At 44.0% G+C, this 16,671-nt stretch overlaps 1 protein-coding gene across 11 annotated transcripts in view; it reads left to right on the plus strand.

The window, feature by feature from the left end:
* Positions 1-16,671, plus strand: part of FBXL18 (F-box and leucine rich repeat protein 18) — a 132,272-nt gene that overhangs the window by 18,805 nt on the left and 96,796 nt on the right. For 2 of the 11 annotated variants that reach the window (XR_012161092.1, XR_012161091.1), the window contains exon 5: positions 4,529-4,957. The exons of 1 other annotated variant lie outside the window; for it this stretch is intronic. Coding sequence is in view for 3 of the 10 variants with exons in the window: in XM_073361908.1 (XP_073218009.1) it covers positions 4,529-4,685 (157 nt within the window). In the remaining 7 variants the exon portion in view is untranslated. Of the gene's footprint in view, positions 1-4,528; positions 12,382-16,671 lie in introns of those variants that run through there. 8 more of the 11 variants (XM_073361908.1, XM_073361910.1, XR_012161087.1 and 5 more) reach the window with 7 other exon arrangements.

Raw genomic sequence — 16,671 nt, forward strand, 5'->3', positions numbered from 1 at the left:
TGTGGCTGAAACAAATTGATATGACCAGATATGGGGCAAAATTTGAGTTGTACTGAATTCCCCTTTCCTGGTTAATTAGCTGCTTTCTGAAGTAATGCTCCAAAGTTAGAAGTGATGTGTAAGTGCTATTACAAAATGGTAAGTGGGTGTAAAGGAGTCTAAGATTGTATAATTTACACACTGAGAGGCTGGCAGAAGGTAAACCAGAGCGTGGTAGGATTGGAAGAATAGTGGATTAATTCTAAATGGAGACTGGATCCAGTTCAACTAAAGGGTACCGTGCTCCCCCCAAATCATGGCATTCCTGGCTCCCTACCAGTACTTCTTCCTCCCTAGTCTCCATGTAGGGTCCCAAAACTCCTAGATGGTATCCTCTCCCTCCCCCCGCCCCATGGATTTAAATTTGGTGTCTTCGTGACCCCCGTAGCCCAGGTCCTGAATTTGTGGATTCATGGATCCTGCCATAATCTTCTAGCAGAGGAGCTAGAGGAGTCGTCCTTTAGCTGCTTTTCGTGCTACACACCTCTCCGCTACACACCTCTCCTCCATCCCCTCGTTGTGTAAGTTATACCAGCTTAGCTGCCCTTACACCTACTTACTGGCATGTGCGAAGTGATGTGCCAAATTCAGAAGATGTGTAACATACAGAACCTTTGTTATATTCCTCTGGAGGTCTCTGGGAGATTTGTTTCAATGCAGGATGTCACCAAGTCCCTTCAAAGTTCCTCCTTATAACCAAGAGAAAATAAGTTGGCACAGTGCCTACCGCATTGGGGCCTTTTTCCTAATGACAGTCTCTGGGAGCTACCGCGATGCAAATAACTAAATTGAGGTTTTAATAATCTGTGCCCTAGTGTTGCATAATCTTTGCTAAACTTCGCTTGTTCTCAGCTGTCCTTTCTATGCAACTTTAGTAGGTGGAGTTTAAGGGGCTCATTCTGTTTCCACTTTAAAAGTACATCTGACAACACATCTATGGGTGTTTGCCATGAGATAATGAATTCAGCCTAGTGACTCTTTTGTCCTGCAGAAAATCAAGGAAATCTGATTGAAGTACAGATTTGCTTTCAACTTTTCCTTCCTTTTTGACTTTGTCCATGACCTACATATTGGATCCTGCCGTGCCAGTTGGAAATAATTGAGATTGTAGTGTAGGTTATTTACCAGACTGTTCCTTTGAAAATACTCTTACTGTGCCCAGTCCACACTCGCTCTGACATAATTTTGGGGCAGGCAACAAAGCTCCATTAACCCTTTTTGGCTAACAGCCTTTTTCAGTACATTAGGTGTAATTAAAGGACGGGATAGGAAGGCAAGGGTACTGCTTTTGCTAATGCCAGAATGAATTTGAAGTGTGCCCTGCATCACAATCGGTGTGTCCATTTTCGAGCTCCAGGGATGACTATAGCCAATTGCAGATGTTCACATCCAAATTTACATAATCTTCAGAAACCTGCTTTTGCGTAAAGTGCTACTGAGCTCTTGTTGGTTTGAGGCTAAGTATACTGGATCAGAGGCTGCTATGGAAAGCTTGTCCTTTTCTTTGTTATCCCAGAGATTTCCCCCCCGCCCCTCCCAAGGATAAATATTAAAGAGCCAGCTAGTCAATTGCATAGAAAACTTACTTTCATGTAATTAATCATGATGAGTCTAGTTTGGAGATTGATTTGTAGGAGAAAGCAAGCAACATTCACAATTTTTGGCTTGTTTTCCTTGGAATAGAACAGGGATTCAAGTCTGGAGCTGCAATTCTTTTGTCTCCCCAAATCCACGTCTCCCTCCATCTGACAGGTTTTCACTAACCACACCATAGACTTTCAGAGGTAGATCCAGTTTGAAATTCATCCAAGTGTGGAGTGAGGGAAGAATCTTCAAGAAGATTACAGCAGCTATGCTGCAACTCATTAACTCAATGTCTTCCCCTTCTCCACCCCATGCCTGGGGTCTTTTAGTGCTAGAACTAAGTGCTGTTCACTTAATCTAGCCCACCTGGACAGGTGTATGAAGAATGGAATTGCCTTCCGGCAGAGGACTGAAGGAACATACATACAGCATCTGTAGAGGAGTCTGCTTTTGGGAAATGCTAATCCCATTTTAGCATTGTGACAGCAGCTCGTTAAAAGTTGTTTTGAAATTTGCAGCTAAAGTAGCGGCTTTGCACGCACACATTGCTGAGAATAATGGTAAACAATGTGCGTTTCATTTTAAATTGTGCAAATCGAACATGGAAAGAATTCGCAGGCATAAACTGGCTGTGGTAGGCAATTTATAAGTTTCAGAGCAACATACAGTTTCCAGTTTTAAAAAAATACAAATCACAAAATTCAAAGGCATATTTTGGCTTTTTTTGCTGCAGATCAAGTTCAAAGCTCTTCAAAAAATATTTCCATAAATCCGGCTTCTTGGAAGGCATATTTAATGTGTATTTTTCCAGTACTCTGAGGCAAATTGTGTAAACTTGGTTTGAGTCCCACTTTTTAACTAATGTATAAATATAGTTTGTCGTTTGTGTGGTGGTACGGTGGCATCCAGAGACCTCAACTGAGATTGGGGCTTTGCTATGCTGGATGCTGTACAAACACAGAAATAGGAGATTTTGATTTTTTTTTTCCGCCATGAAGAATTTACAATCTAAGGCACCAGTCCTAAAAAGAGATCTGCCTGGGTGGGTGGACCCCTGCACTGAGCCCCAGTGAACTTGTGATGTGGGGGGGAGGGAGTGAGGTTATTAACATGGTTCCTTCTTCAGCAGGATTGTGGGCCTTAAATGACTACCGTATGAAGAGCTGAGGGGGGGAGAGAATATCCAATATGTTTGCTATATTCTAGAGTTCAAATTACGTAAATACCAACTTTACCCAATTGCCTTTCGCCTAGCCATTATTTGTTGGCTAATTTCTTGCAAGCATTGCTGCAGAAATAGGTCCTGAGATGGGAATTGGAGGCAAGAGTGATGGGTTTATGGATTTGTTTCGGGACAAGTTTCCGCGCGTAAGAGTTGGCATGGAAGGAAGCACTAATGCGTTTGTGGGAGGTGCTCCTTAGGTCCGTCACCCAGAGAGAAATGCGAGCCTCTTGTGGATCGAACTGCAGCATGATATATCTGCCAGCATTAATCTTTAATCAGGAACAATTACTCTGAAGTTTCATGTGGGATTCTAGCACCTGAACTTACGATCACTCCTGCAGCCCTGTATCACCATGATATGGATAATTATTTTAGCGTGATGGGTGTGCTCAGAATTGTGTAGACAATAATCTTGGTCTACAGCGGACAGCACTACAGTTCAGACACATGATTCACAGGCTGAATGTCAAACTAGGCTCTGCCTTAGTGGGTTTATGTTCTAACGTGGATCCAGCCTACCCTGTAACAGTTAAGGAATAAACTCTGGACGCACTGCTCAGGGAGATTGCTAGCAGGGTTATAGCAATAACCCATGTGTTTTAAGATATGGTTGCATGTCTATTCTAATAACAGCAGCCTAGACATGGCTCTACTCAATCAGCCAATCAATGCTAAAAGACTTACCTGTCCTCATTCTGATGGTCTTCTCTTACCCTGTAATCTGTCCTCCCTTTCCCCCCAATATCTGTGTTCTTCTGTTACTTCTCTGGGTTGCTGTCATGCATAGTACTTGCTATCTGGGCCTGCTTTCATTTCAAAAATATTGCATATGGATTTAACTTCTGCTGTTTTTCCTGCTCTGTAATTACAACCCTGCTGCCCCTGTCTCTCCTGTTGTCACACCAGTCTGCTCTCCATCGAAAGGTCTGTGATGCTCAACGTCTGCTGAACGAGGTGGCAAAAAAATTAGGAGCAGAAGGGGCTGGGGCTAAAAAGATTGGTGTAGAAAGCAGTGGAGGTAAAGGGCTAATAGATTTAAAAAGATAGTAAACCAAAATTCTAGTGGCAAATGTGGCTGTTTGCTTTTGGGTTTCCTCAGGACTGGAACTGTGTGTATCTGTCACAGGCTGTTGTGACTTTTATTAAAAATGACACTTGCCAGTGTGTTGTTCTAACGTGGATAAACATTGAGTATCTGCAGTAGTAGAGCTTTCCTTTTTCTCTGACCGCAGCGTTTGTCCTCCATGTGCTGTACAACTGACCCTTCAGTGATAATCCCAGGCCCAGTCCTAGGGCAAATCCCAGACAATTTAGTCCGGATTTTGCAGGCCGTACAACCTGCCATTGTTAGTGAGAGCTTAAGTGGCTACCCACCAGCATCTTACTCAGCTAAGGAATCTCTCATTCAAAGTTCTGAGGATCCTTTCCTCCTCTTGTAAGAGCTCCATGTTGTGGTTCCCAATCTCCATTTTGGATCAGGACTCCTTTCCGATGCCTCCTAAATTAGCCACATGGACCCACTGCAAGGTAATAAAGTCCCACACAGGTGGGAAAACTTGATTTCCTGTCTCGGCAAGACTCCCCTTCCCCCTCTGCCGCCTCCTACTCTACCCGTGCAAGTTTTTTCTCTTGTTGCAGAACTAGCATTTCTCCTTGGCTAATAACTTGTATCTGATTTAGTTTCCAGGCAGACCGCCCTGCATTAAATGTCATCATTTTCCCTCTACTACATGAGGACTTGACGGAGGTCATCAGAGATGTCCCCATGATGCACTTGGATGAAATTACCTTGTTTAAAAGCAGAGTGGCTGAGGAACCTCCAAACCTGTGGTGGTGATTATGTCATAGCACACGTAGAACAGTCGGGATGAATGTGTGCAACAGCTTCTTATTGGCCTGGATCCCCCTTCTTGAGCTTATGGCCGCCTTATGGGATGCCGTACAATCACTTTAAATCAGTGCAATCGAAAAGCAAAAGAGCCTGGGCAAACATTGCGGTGGGCAAACAGACCTTGCACAAGAATATACAATATCAAAGCCTTTTGGAACCATATGGGGATTTCCTTGTGGTTAATAATGAATTCCTCTTTTACTTTATATTAGTTAAAGGTAAGAGAAACCAACTTAAAGAATGCTCCCTTTCTTACCCTTCTCCCCTTGTTGCTTGATATATTTCTGTAGGGGTCCTGTGTACTTTGGTGGTATGTGCTGTTGTTTCCTCAGTGATCATTCTTTGCTTGAGTCTGTTATTAATGGCAAAGTAGAGGGCCTGATTCTGTGTGAGTTAGTGTCCCTCAGTTACAATGGGCACAAAGGTGTATTGCTCGAATGAAATGCATCATAGCTCTTATTATAGATGTGTGTACATAGTTACGCACGTGTGATGAGAAGTATTTCAGGGTATTATCTTTTGAGAGAAGTACCTCAGGTTTGTTCCCCCCACCCCCCCCCACCCCAGTAGCAAATCATGATTGTTAACCTTTCAAGCCCATTGCTACATTCTTCTTGCTGTTAGTGTTTGGACCGTTTGGCTTGTGGGGAAGAATTCCTCATTTGTGTCTTGAGTTTCTCCTCTAGATTTCACAAACTCCGTGTTACCAAATCTCCAACCTGAATCCCATCTACCCTAAAAATAATAAATAAATCAGTGGTGGTCTAGAGACGTTAGAACACCGTTCCAACTTTCAGTGTAGGTGGGAGCCTAGTGGACAGCTCTATCCCCAAATCATGTGGATGAGCACACACTAATTTCAGAGATTATATGGAGCGTTTTCAAAGGGTAACTTCATAAGACTTGCCTGCTCTACTGAATGTCCTTAAGAATTTGTAGTGGGCTGGATCACTTTTCAGAGTGCCTTATTGATCTAGCACTTTCTAAAGTGTCAAATCGCAGTGCCAAAAGCCAAAGTGCACGTATTTAGTACAAACGTTCTGGGTGGTGGTAGGATTTCCCTTGAAGTGGAATATTCCATGGTCAAATGTGGGGCTGATCTTTTCCTTAGAGGTTATCCATTTGAGTCTGAACAGTTTCTATCCAGTGGTATGCTAAACAGCTGTGCTGTGACATCACTGCTTGGGAACTCAGTACTTCTGTGGGTGACATCACAGAATCAGCTAGTCAGTGTTTCCTACAGCAGTGCCATAGTTTCATAAGCAGAGGTTACTGGGAACGGTGTCAAAAACATCCTGGTTTCAAAGGGTGGATTGGATCGCAGAATACATCTTTATGCAGGTTTCAGACACTATTCTCTAGTCCCCTTCCCACTGCTTAAGAATTTCCAGACTTGTTTATCCTGTCCGACACATTAAATCATGGGCCAGCCTGATGCAACCCATATGTGTACAAATAGGACATAACTACACGTGTGCTCATTGATGCTTTCTCAGCATTAGCCATTTATTAAGAGTGAGACTGCATATTACCAGATTAATCCATATGAGCACATTTGTACTCTGCTTTGCTTTAGAGCTCACCCTTACCTTTAAGAGCATCAAGTTGTTAATTTTTGCCTTATCTTTCTGTACACTTACTTTTCAGCAGCCCCTTCACTGAGTGGGACTTCCAGATCGAAGCTCTCCTTTCCTTTCCCTTCCCACGGGACGGATTGGCTAGCAAGGGTGTGGGAGTGTAAGCTGCTAGTCTTGTAGCTATTAAATAAATAAGCAGATGTGTTTTATGCTTTTACGTGAAGCAGGTGCCCTGTAGCATTTCAGCAGCTTTAGCCAGAGCCCTCACAGCTGGGCCGCTGGAGGAGGTGCTTCAGAACTAAACTAGGTTTCCAAAATATCCCTGACTTGTGGGAGGTTTCCATTAAGCATGGGTGGGTCAGTAGGTAGCTGTTACCCCTTCACTGGGGTCCTACCTCTGTTTTCTATCTAGTTATCTCCAGAATCCTGTCTCTCTCTTCCAACCTCTTCTTGTATCTGTGGCTTCGTCGAGCCCCTTTCTTTGTCAGGCTGGGCTCCTTTCTCCCTCACAAATCAGTTGTACTTTTTTTTGGGGGGAGGGGGGGGAGGAAAATAAGTTACTGCTTTGTCCAGGTGATGCCACTCTGTGCAGTTGCTGAGTAGATCCCTTCTCCAACACAGATTATGGGGGTTAGGCAATGAGGAGATATTGAAGCATCACTAAAGCTGCATTTCTTTTCCTCCTGAATCCTAGCAACTTCAGCGTGGAGCAGAGGGAAAGCTGAGTGGTTACAGGTCTGGAGACAGTCCTCTGCTATTCAGTCCATAATGGGAACTATCCTAGCCAATAAACAACGTCCTCAAGTAGTGCATAGTGTGGTGCCTGAATGCTATAGGTAAGAACGCTTTTGCACTTGAGCAGGGATTTCTCTTTCTAACAAGCAATGGGGCACCGTTCAGAGATGGCTCAATGGATTCTAGTCACAAGGAAACTTCCAGCTCCCATTTTCTCCCTGCCGGAAGGATCTGATTTCTGTGATATCTGCTGAAAAAAATCGATTCAGATCTGGCTCTGTTGTTCAAAAAGGTGTGTTCTAGTAGGTCAATGCTTTTCCTAGTCCTTTCTTTTAAAGACTGTGTTGGTGTGATAAGATATGCTTCATGTGGGTCAGTTCCTTTGTAAAGAGATGCTGTACTCTTTCTTACCTCTAGGTAAAATGGGAGTGGATCCCTTTATCAAGTATGTATACAACCATTATTGTATTGCCTGTGGCATGATGCTTAGACATCTGTATTCACGTGAGCAGGTCTGGGTTCTTAATGTGAACCGTAACGTTCACAATAAGGGCTAGGAAAGGCCAACCACTCGCACCTCAGATTGTGCTAAAGGGACTGAAAAGAATCCCCATCCCCAAACAGTGGGACCGTGCTCTGCATCCCTACTACAGATCCTCCTGACTGCGAGTGAGAATTTCCACTGCTTCTGCACTCCAGGCAGGAGTCACCAGATGTTAATAATGTGCTTATTTTCTCTAAGTGCTATTTTGGCATCGGTGTTAATTACAATTTATATTCTGCAACGTTTACACTGGGAAAAGAACCCACCCTAATAGTCCCCAATTGGCAGTGCTGGGCTATTAAACGTAGCACCATATGTTCTGAGCAGAGAAGTATAAAGGATTCAAAGCATAGTCAGCATTAAGGTTCCATGTGCAGTTTTTGGGGAGGACTTTTTGTCGTCCTTGTTTTCAGTTTTTCTTTGATACAAAATGCCCTTTTTTTCTTTCCTCTCCATCCCCTCCACTGCAAAAATCCTTCCCTGCCATCTGTGGAAGTCTGGATGGGACGATCTTCTGACTGACCCCGTTCTCTTGAGCACCCTGAACTACATCAGGTGCGCTTCCCACTGGCTGCCGCAGCTGGCCAGGGAAGGAGCACCAGTTTTTCGATCAGAACTCTGACCGCTCCTCTGGCAGTGGGCTCCATTGCTAGCAAACACACTGGGCTGGCCAAAAACTCCCGTTCTTTGCACGTGTTTGGATGGATGCATTTTGACGCTAACTGGATCGGATGCTAAAGTTAAATTAAGAGTTACAGTCACAGGATCATTGATGCCAAAACATGTTTAACAAAGTGGCTTTCCATTCCTGCTGCCTGGTGGGTTCTAGGCTTTTTTTAAAGTGGTTTTATTTTTTGGTAAGGAGAAGCTGACTGGACCAAATATCACCTGAGTCGGAAAAAGGCACCTTAAAGAGGATGTAATCCTGTTAGGGTCTCCTCCTCTGCCTTTTGGCAAAGCTCAGTTTGGGCTCTCTTTTGGCACCTTGTTTAAAACCCTCCCACCCACCCACGGTACAGCAACAATACGTCACATCATCAGGTTTCCCGAGCGCAGGGAGTGATGCTAACCTGTCACCATGCAGCATGGCACATCAGCGGTAAGGAAAGAGATTAAAGAGAATTGAGACAGCTTGATCTGTTGGCTGGAGAATCAGACTGGGAGCTGGTTTTCAGTTTCCTCTCTGCCACTTGCTTATTGTGTGACCTTGGGCAAGTTGTTCAACCTCTCTGTGCCTCAAGTCCCTCATCTGGCTCCCAGCTCACACTAGGCTATTGTAAAGCTCCTAAGGTGTTGTCTGTCTTGGAGGACAAACAACTGAGGACAGTGCTAATTTAGAAGGAGGGGGGAAATGGGATGAATTATAGCAGCTGTCTTGAGTTTCCTTACGTGGCCCGATGTGGAGCAGATCCCTGGTGCTGCCAGCTGCAATCCCAGTATCAATATCCTGATTGTCTCAGGTGACAGAGTTAAAAACACAGAATAAAAAGGGCATTGGGGAGCTTCCCAACAATGGAAACTGCTGTTGAACATATCCATTCCCAGTGAAAGACCACATGAACCATATACTACTAACACTCCTGTAGGCAGTCACCTTCTGTAACTGTCTGTTACTGGACTTATCCTGCTGCTGGCAGCGGGCTGCCCCATGACTGCCAGTGACTATGGGCTAAAAGAATTCTCCATTGCTCTCCTCGTATTGAGAGGAAGGGATGAAAGTCTTGCAGATGAATGCTACTATAGGGCTTGCCAAGAGCCCTCAACTCTTGTTTATCCCAATGAGAATTGCGGGTGCTCAGCACCTTGTAGGTCCAGCCTTTCACCTTTTGCAGTGGGGTCTCCTAACTTCAGAAACAAAATCCCGATACTTAATTTACCAAAAAATTAATACTCCAGGTCGTGCGGTAGTTTGTCTGATCTGCTCATGGGAGACTAAATCCAGCGCTGATCCTGGCTGATGCCGTGTACAGCCAAAGCCTTTCACTCTTACCTGGAGGAGAATAAGTCTGTAAAAGGAGCAATGTGAACATGACTTGGCTATTGCAGAGGAAAATCTCTCTCCATTGCAGGGTCTGTAGGCTGCCTCCCTGTTCGATTACATGCATAGGCAGCCAGGGCTCTCTAGCAGGAGAATCATTTCCATAGAAACCGATTGGGATGTTGTAGAGGGAATAATGATTAATAGTGAAGGGACGTTGCCTCAGGCCTTTTTCATTTTTTCGGGGGCAGCGAGGGACAAACCAGAATGAAGCAGAGCACAGGTAGGGGGAGATGCAGTCACTAATGAAAAACATCTCTTCCATTAATTTCCAGGGCAGCTCCCCTCTTCTCCCTCCCTTGGCGGCTGCTTTCCAGCTTCCTTTGAATTTTCAAAATGGCTAACCTGGTTAGAAATAATGATAAAAGGATGGATGAGGCCTGGCTATTAACATGGTTGCTGTTAGCAGCAGGATCTCAGCCATAAAACATGAAGCAAGGGAGACATTGACCTTTCTGCTGTTTTGAAATGAATGGAGACATCAATATCTATTGTTTTCAGTGGCATTGACCTCTGACACTCACTTCTCCTTCTCCCTCGGTCTTTTATTTCCCCCTGACATTTGGGGAGAGGGGTCAGTTTGTACCATCTATTGATCCTGATCTTACTTGGTGATAGGGAAATAATTAGAATTGTAAAAGATCTACAATGAACGAGATCTATCTATCTATCTATATATATACATACATGTGTACATTCCCCCCACCCCACCCCTCATGGAAATTCAAAACTCCTAGGTCTGAAAGAAGGCCGATCAATTTAGGTTTAATTACTAAATGTTTTTTATTTTAGCTTTGTAAATGCTCAAGTGTAGCGTTTTATGTTACTGTCATCCGAGTCTGGATGCTTGGTGCCTTGTTTTATTTATTTATTTTTGTAAGTAGCCCCTCTTATGTGAACAACTTCTCCGTACTGAGAATGTGAAATCGGGCATTGCTAATTAGCTGTATGACAATTAAGTAATGTAGCACAAAACCATTAGGACGTCGGATTTGTTTTTGAAGTTTGTCCTTTGAAGTGGAAGCTGCAACTCTGCCCAAGGCTGCTAGGGAAATGTTGTTTTGTCAGTGTAAAGTCCCTGTTCTGTTGAGAATCTCCTGTATTCACTCCTATATAAACAGAGGGTGAAACTTTGTTGTCATAATGTTAAATTAAAAAAAAAAAGGACATTTAAGGAACAGTTGGTCTCTAAGTAACACCCACTTTTTTGGTGTAACTGTAACCGAAACCGTTGTTTCAGCTTGCCGTAAGAGAATTGTATTACAATGAGAGTGAAGACGTATGTTACACCAATAACATGAAAGCTAGAGGAGGCAGCCACTCCCAAAATCTGTGATGTGCTAAGTGACACCAGGAACCCAAGCAGCCGGTTTGCAAATGACTGACAAACTCAGTTTTAACAGCTCCATCTGTGCACTGGTTTTACACTTGTATTTACAGCTCGCTCTTTGTTCATAATAGTGAACCACATTCTCAATGTGCAATTTTTCATGTGCATTTGTGGCATGTAAAAGATTTCAAATAAAGAGTGAAACTGATTTTAAAACAGGTCCAGTTCATTGCCTCCTGCCTTGTTATTGTCTTCAACAACAATGAGAGCAGGGAAAGAAATGTGTTGCTAAGAAGCACACTGTTGTGTTTAAAGTTAACAGAAGCTATATGGTTATGTTTAGGACCACCTTGGTACCAGCTACAGCCAAGCATGTTGTGGGTAGGAATGTTCTAAGCGTTCGGACACAGCTGTGCTAACCCACTTCAGTTTTGACTTGGAACACCCCTACTGTTTGCAGTTAGGGGCTCAGTTATGTATTTAATGGAGACTGATGTTGGCTTGTATTTATATAGCACCTTTCCTCCCTGGATCACAAAGCACTTGACGAAATGAACTAAGCTTCACAATGCTGCCTGAGGCAGGGACTACTCTCCAGTTTACAGATGAGTAAACGGAGACATACAGAGGTGAAATGACTTGCCCAAGTTCACTCAGTCTATGGCAGAGTCTGGAGTAGAACCAGAGCTCCTGACTCCCAGACCTTTAGTCTTATGGCACAAGCCTGGATTTTCAGAATTACCTACGCAAAAATGCACCTAATCACGGTAACTTTGTGCACAAAATGACAAGTTAAACCTGTAATTGCTAACTGGTGTGTGCACTATTGCAGGGAGAACAATGGTGACATCACATGAAAATCCGGTCTTGAAAATCCTCCCCCTTGTGTCTGTCTGGCACCAAGCTGAGACTGTAACTTACATATGAACTTTGCCACCCTAAATTTGAGCCCAGGTTCTCAAGGTAGATTAAGTAATGCATTGCAGCCAGCTGGTCCCCATGCCTTAGCCAAGCTAAATAATGTGAACTTTCAGAGACCTATGTGCTTGTTACCATAGCTGGAGGGGAGAACCTCTTTGAAAAGATCTGCTTATTAATGTAGTGCCCCAGCAAGCATCCTCACCAGTACAGGAAGGAGCTGACTAATCTGACTGCAGCAAAATGTGACCCAGGGGGTATTAGGAGTCAATTTGTGTAGCTGAGTGAAATTAGACCATCTTTATTTCAGAGACTCATTTGACCTGAGATCATTGCAGTAACGGAGTGAGAGAGAAGGGAATCTAAAATTTAGTAAATAAAACCAGGAAATACAATGAAATGGTGAAAGCATTAAAAATTAATCAACTGTCTGAATCGCGACTAATCAAACCTTTTTCTGTGACCTCCCAACTGGATGAGGATTAACCTGGATCTGCACCTCTGGGTCCATAACCTCCTCTTTGCCACCTCAGATAGAATCCTGATGTCTGGTTTCATGAGGAGCCTGTGTAGGTTGTTGATGGTGTATGTTTGTGCCGTCAACTGTCTAAGGCTGATGGAGGGGTATTTTTGGAGTACTGTACCAAGTCCTCCTCATACATAGTAACAGCTGGAGTGGCGGCAGCCTCTATCTGTCCACAGTAGAACAAATAGGCTCTAACCATGGTGGTAAAAATTCTTGCATCCTCTCTATACTACAGCTTCCATCATTGTTTCTCCATTAATGACCAACGGCTATGCAGTTTGCTAGAGCAGATGTCTGAGGCCTGGTCCACAGTCAGAGTTGTGCCTGTTTCACTAAAGGTGTGATTTTAAATTTGAAAATGATGTAGCTACATGTTTGCACATGCTTAAATCATTGAAATTAAGTGACTTGCTAGCATGAGAGAGGCCCAGCTGGGAGCAAAGTGTATCTGGCTTATTTGAGTTTAAATGTTCCGGGGCAAGCTAAACTGAAACATAACCCAGTGTGGACACTTGTTTAAAACTGGTATTTCACCAGTTTAACTAAACCGATGTAAATTTGTGTGTAAACAAGCTCATAGAATATTGAGCATGTTGCATGTGGTGGAATAGCACTAGGGAGTGACACAGGCAAGTCTCCTGAAAATGGCTCATGGTTTCAGTGACCTTTTTCATAGAATCTAAGGACAAAAGGAACATGTGATAATTTAGCCTGACCTCCTGCATAACACAGGCCATAGAACTTCCCCAAAATAACTTGCTTGAACTAGAGCATATCTTTTCCTTTGCTGCTTTGGCAGGTTTGACCTAAGGTGCAACCCGTGAGGAGCCTCCTCTACATTTCACTCACAAATGCTTAAGTTATGGTTTTGTTTTATCATTCCAATAACTGTTATCTAAATGTGCTTTTAGGGGAGAGGAAAGAGATAAGAGAGGAGGAGGCTGAGGAAGGAATGTGCTGTCTGAGTCTATTATAGAATGCCAAACGTTGTTGCTGAGGTTTGCTGCATTGTTTCAGCATTAATAATCTGAGAGGAGGAATTGGGGAAAAATGACAAACGTTTTAGCCTGCAACTCTAGCATCAGATGTATTGGCAGATGAGGGGGGAGTCCCACTAGGATGGAATGTAAAGGAAAGATATGCCTAGAGACAACTAGCCTTCAAATCTTTTACTGGTAATAGTGCCTTTCAGCAGACTATCTAGGAATGCTTTACCAAGATGGCAAAAAGAAAAGGAGTACTTGGGGCACCTTAGAGACTAGCAAATTTATTTGAGCATAAGCTATTTCCCCATGTTTATTCCCTCCTCCTCCCTTCCCCCCCCTCACGTTCTTGTCAACTGCTGGAAATGGCCCATCTTGATTATCACTACAAAAGATTCCCTCCCTCCCCCGCTCTCCTGCTGATAATAGCTCACCTTACCTGATCACTCTCCTTACAGTGTATATGGTAACACCCATTGTTTCATGTTCTCTGTGTATATAAATCTCCCCCCTGTATTTTCCACTGAATGCATCCGATGAAGTGAGCTGTAGCTCACGAAAGCTTATGCTCAAATAAATTGGTTAGTCTCTAAGGTGCCACAAGTCCTCCTTTTCTTTTTGTGGCTGTAGACTAACATGGCTGCTACTCTGTAACCTGTTACCAAGATGGGGTGGTATTCCCATTTTCCAGATAGAGAAACATGCACAGAAATTAAGGGACTTGCCTAGTATGAGAGAGGCCCACCTGGGAGCTGAACTGTTCTAACCTTTGACTATCTTTCCACTCTATCCAGTCACTTCTGTGCTACTAAGTTTCTTAGCTGTCCCGTAACTTGGGCAAGGGAGATAAAGAGGCTCTGCAGCTACTTTTGGAGAAAAGGGGAATGTGGTAGTTGTATAACAGCCCTCATCAGTCATCCAGCTGTTTAGGACACGGAATAATATTCCGGAAGGCTACCGATTCACCCCTTGAGTCTGATGCCAAGCGAAGGCCGGGTGAAAGGTGAAGTCTGCGCTAGATTCCAGCACTAGGTAAAGATCATCATGTAACTGGTTCACTGCCCACCTATCCGCCCTAAGAAGCGTGTCAAAGAAAGCTCCCTTTGCGAATGATAGAGAAGGAATGTGTGAGTCTCTAGGTACAGCTACTCGGAGTGAAGCCTCCAAGAACTCTCATCGCTCTCCAAATGAAGTAGCAGGAGGACAGGTTGGTATGCTGCAAGCTGTAGGGTAGAGTGGGAGAAGATGGTTGTGCCTCTTTCATAAAATTTCCAGACAGGAAAAGCTGTTGTGCCTGCCAGGCAGGGGCTCACCTTAATTGTTGTTTGTTTTTTTTTAAATAATCTGAGGCTGATGTGCCTCTGCCCATGCAGATTAACAGCAGCCTGTCCGCATGCTCCACACCCACCCCTCCACTTTTCTTTGTAATGACTCCTTTGTGTGAAGTGTAAACATTTCCAGATGTGGAGGTCTGTCTTGTTTGTTCAGTCTCACTGGACTGGGACCATTGGCTGGCTCAGAAATAGGCACTGTCCCTAGCAAGATGATAGATCAGGGCTGGCATTCTCAGGCCAAGGGAAAGTCAGGGTGTCAGGCGCAAGGAATGGGCCTGCACAAATATTTACTGACAGAGCTTTGTTTGGAAGGAGACCTGAACATTCAGAAAGTCATCTGCAGACAAGATAATGAATCTAAGTATCGAAAAGAAATCACCTGGCAATGAAAGCAGCCTGGACTATGCACAAAGAAACTCAGCTTCTTATCAATGGCTGTGCAAGGTAGGGAACAATCCCTCATGGGTGAGAAGATGGAGGAGATGAACTAAATCTCTTCCATCCCTGTCTTCCGTGAGATCATCTCCCAGTCTCCATACTGTTGAATTGGCTTCTCGTGTTGTCATGCACTCTAAGAAACAGATCTGCTCTCTCAAGCGTGCAGTGAGGCTGTGGGGCTTGCATTGGTGCAGGGAATGGGTCCTGTAGACTGCGTGTGTTAACTTCCTGTTGTTTCAATTTGTGTAGCCCTGGTTACCCACCATGGCAGATTCAAACAGAAAATTAAGGAGGCAACAAAACTAGAATTTAGAGCTACTGAAACAAGTGTCTTGCATCCTGGCTTGAATATTGGAAGACATGGGCTCTGGTGGACCCTCAAAGACAGTGAATTTCTAAGACAGGATTCTTTGGCTAAGAGCACCCATATTTGATAGTTCAATGGTTCCCAAACTGGGGGGTCACAATCCCAAATGGGGTCACACCACTAGCACATGGGGTCATGGCAATCCTTAGTGTGTGGAGGACACCATTTTGCTCCGCACACCACGACCTTGCATGTACAGTGTGTGTGAGGTCACAATGCAGGGAGGATGCCATTTTGCTCTACAACATGGGGTCCTCTGCACAGTATGACCTCGCATGCACCATATGTATGAGGTCACACAGTGCGGAGGGTGCAGTTTGGCTCTTCTAAATGGCATACTCCATGCTAGCTGGAGTCCCCGCAGGAAATACTTCATTTAAATGGGCTGGTGCTGGTAAAAGTTTTGGGACTCCCTGCCATAGATGGAGGTCAGTGCAATCAGTGGAGTTACACCAGGGCTGAATTTGGCCCAAGATGTTTAAACAAGGAACCTGCTCTTAATAAATTAGAGAATTGGTCTGAAATCAACAAGATGAAACTCAATAAAGATGGAAAAAATCAAATGTACAAACAAACTGAGGAATAACTGGCTAGGCAGCAGTACTGCAGACAAGGATCTGGGAGTCAGAGTGGATCCCAAACTGAATGAGTTAAACCATGATCTAGGAGGAAAGGCTGAAAAAATATTGAGCACGTTTAGTCTACTGAAGAGAAGGCTCAGGGGGACGTAAGTCTTCAAATATGTAAAAGGTTGTTATAAAGAGGACAGTGATCAATTGTTCTCCGTGTCCACTGAGGGCAGGATAAGAAACAATCGGCTTAGTTTGCAGCAAGGGAGTTTTAGATTAGATATTAGGAAAAAGAATTCTAGCTCTCAGGATAGTTGAGCGCCGGAACAGATTACCTAGGGAGGTTGTGGCATTGGAGGTTTTTATGAACGGGTTAGCCAAACACTTGTGCATTTGTCAATCTCTGTCTGCCTCGGTTCTGCATCTGTAAAATGAGGCTAATGAACATAAGAACGTAACAGCCATACTGGGTCAGACCAAAGGTCCATCTAGCCCAGTATCCTGTCTTCCGACAGTGGCCCATGCCAGGTGCCCCAGAGGGAATGAACAGAGCAGGTGATCATCAAGTGATCC

Source organism: Lepidochelys kempii, chromosome 10, assembly GCF_965140265.1.
Source record: "Lepidochelys kempii isolate rLepKem1 chromosome 10, rLepKem1.hap2, whole genome shotgun sequence".
NCBI classification, from domain to species: domain Eukaryota; kingdom Metazoa; phylum Chordata; order Testudines; family Cheloniidae; genus Lepidochelys; species Lepidochelys kempii.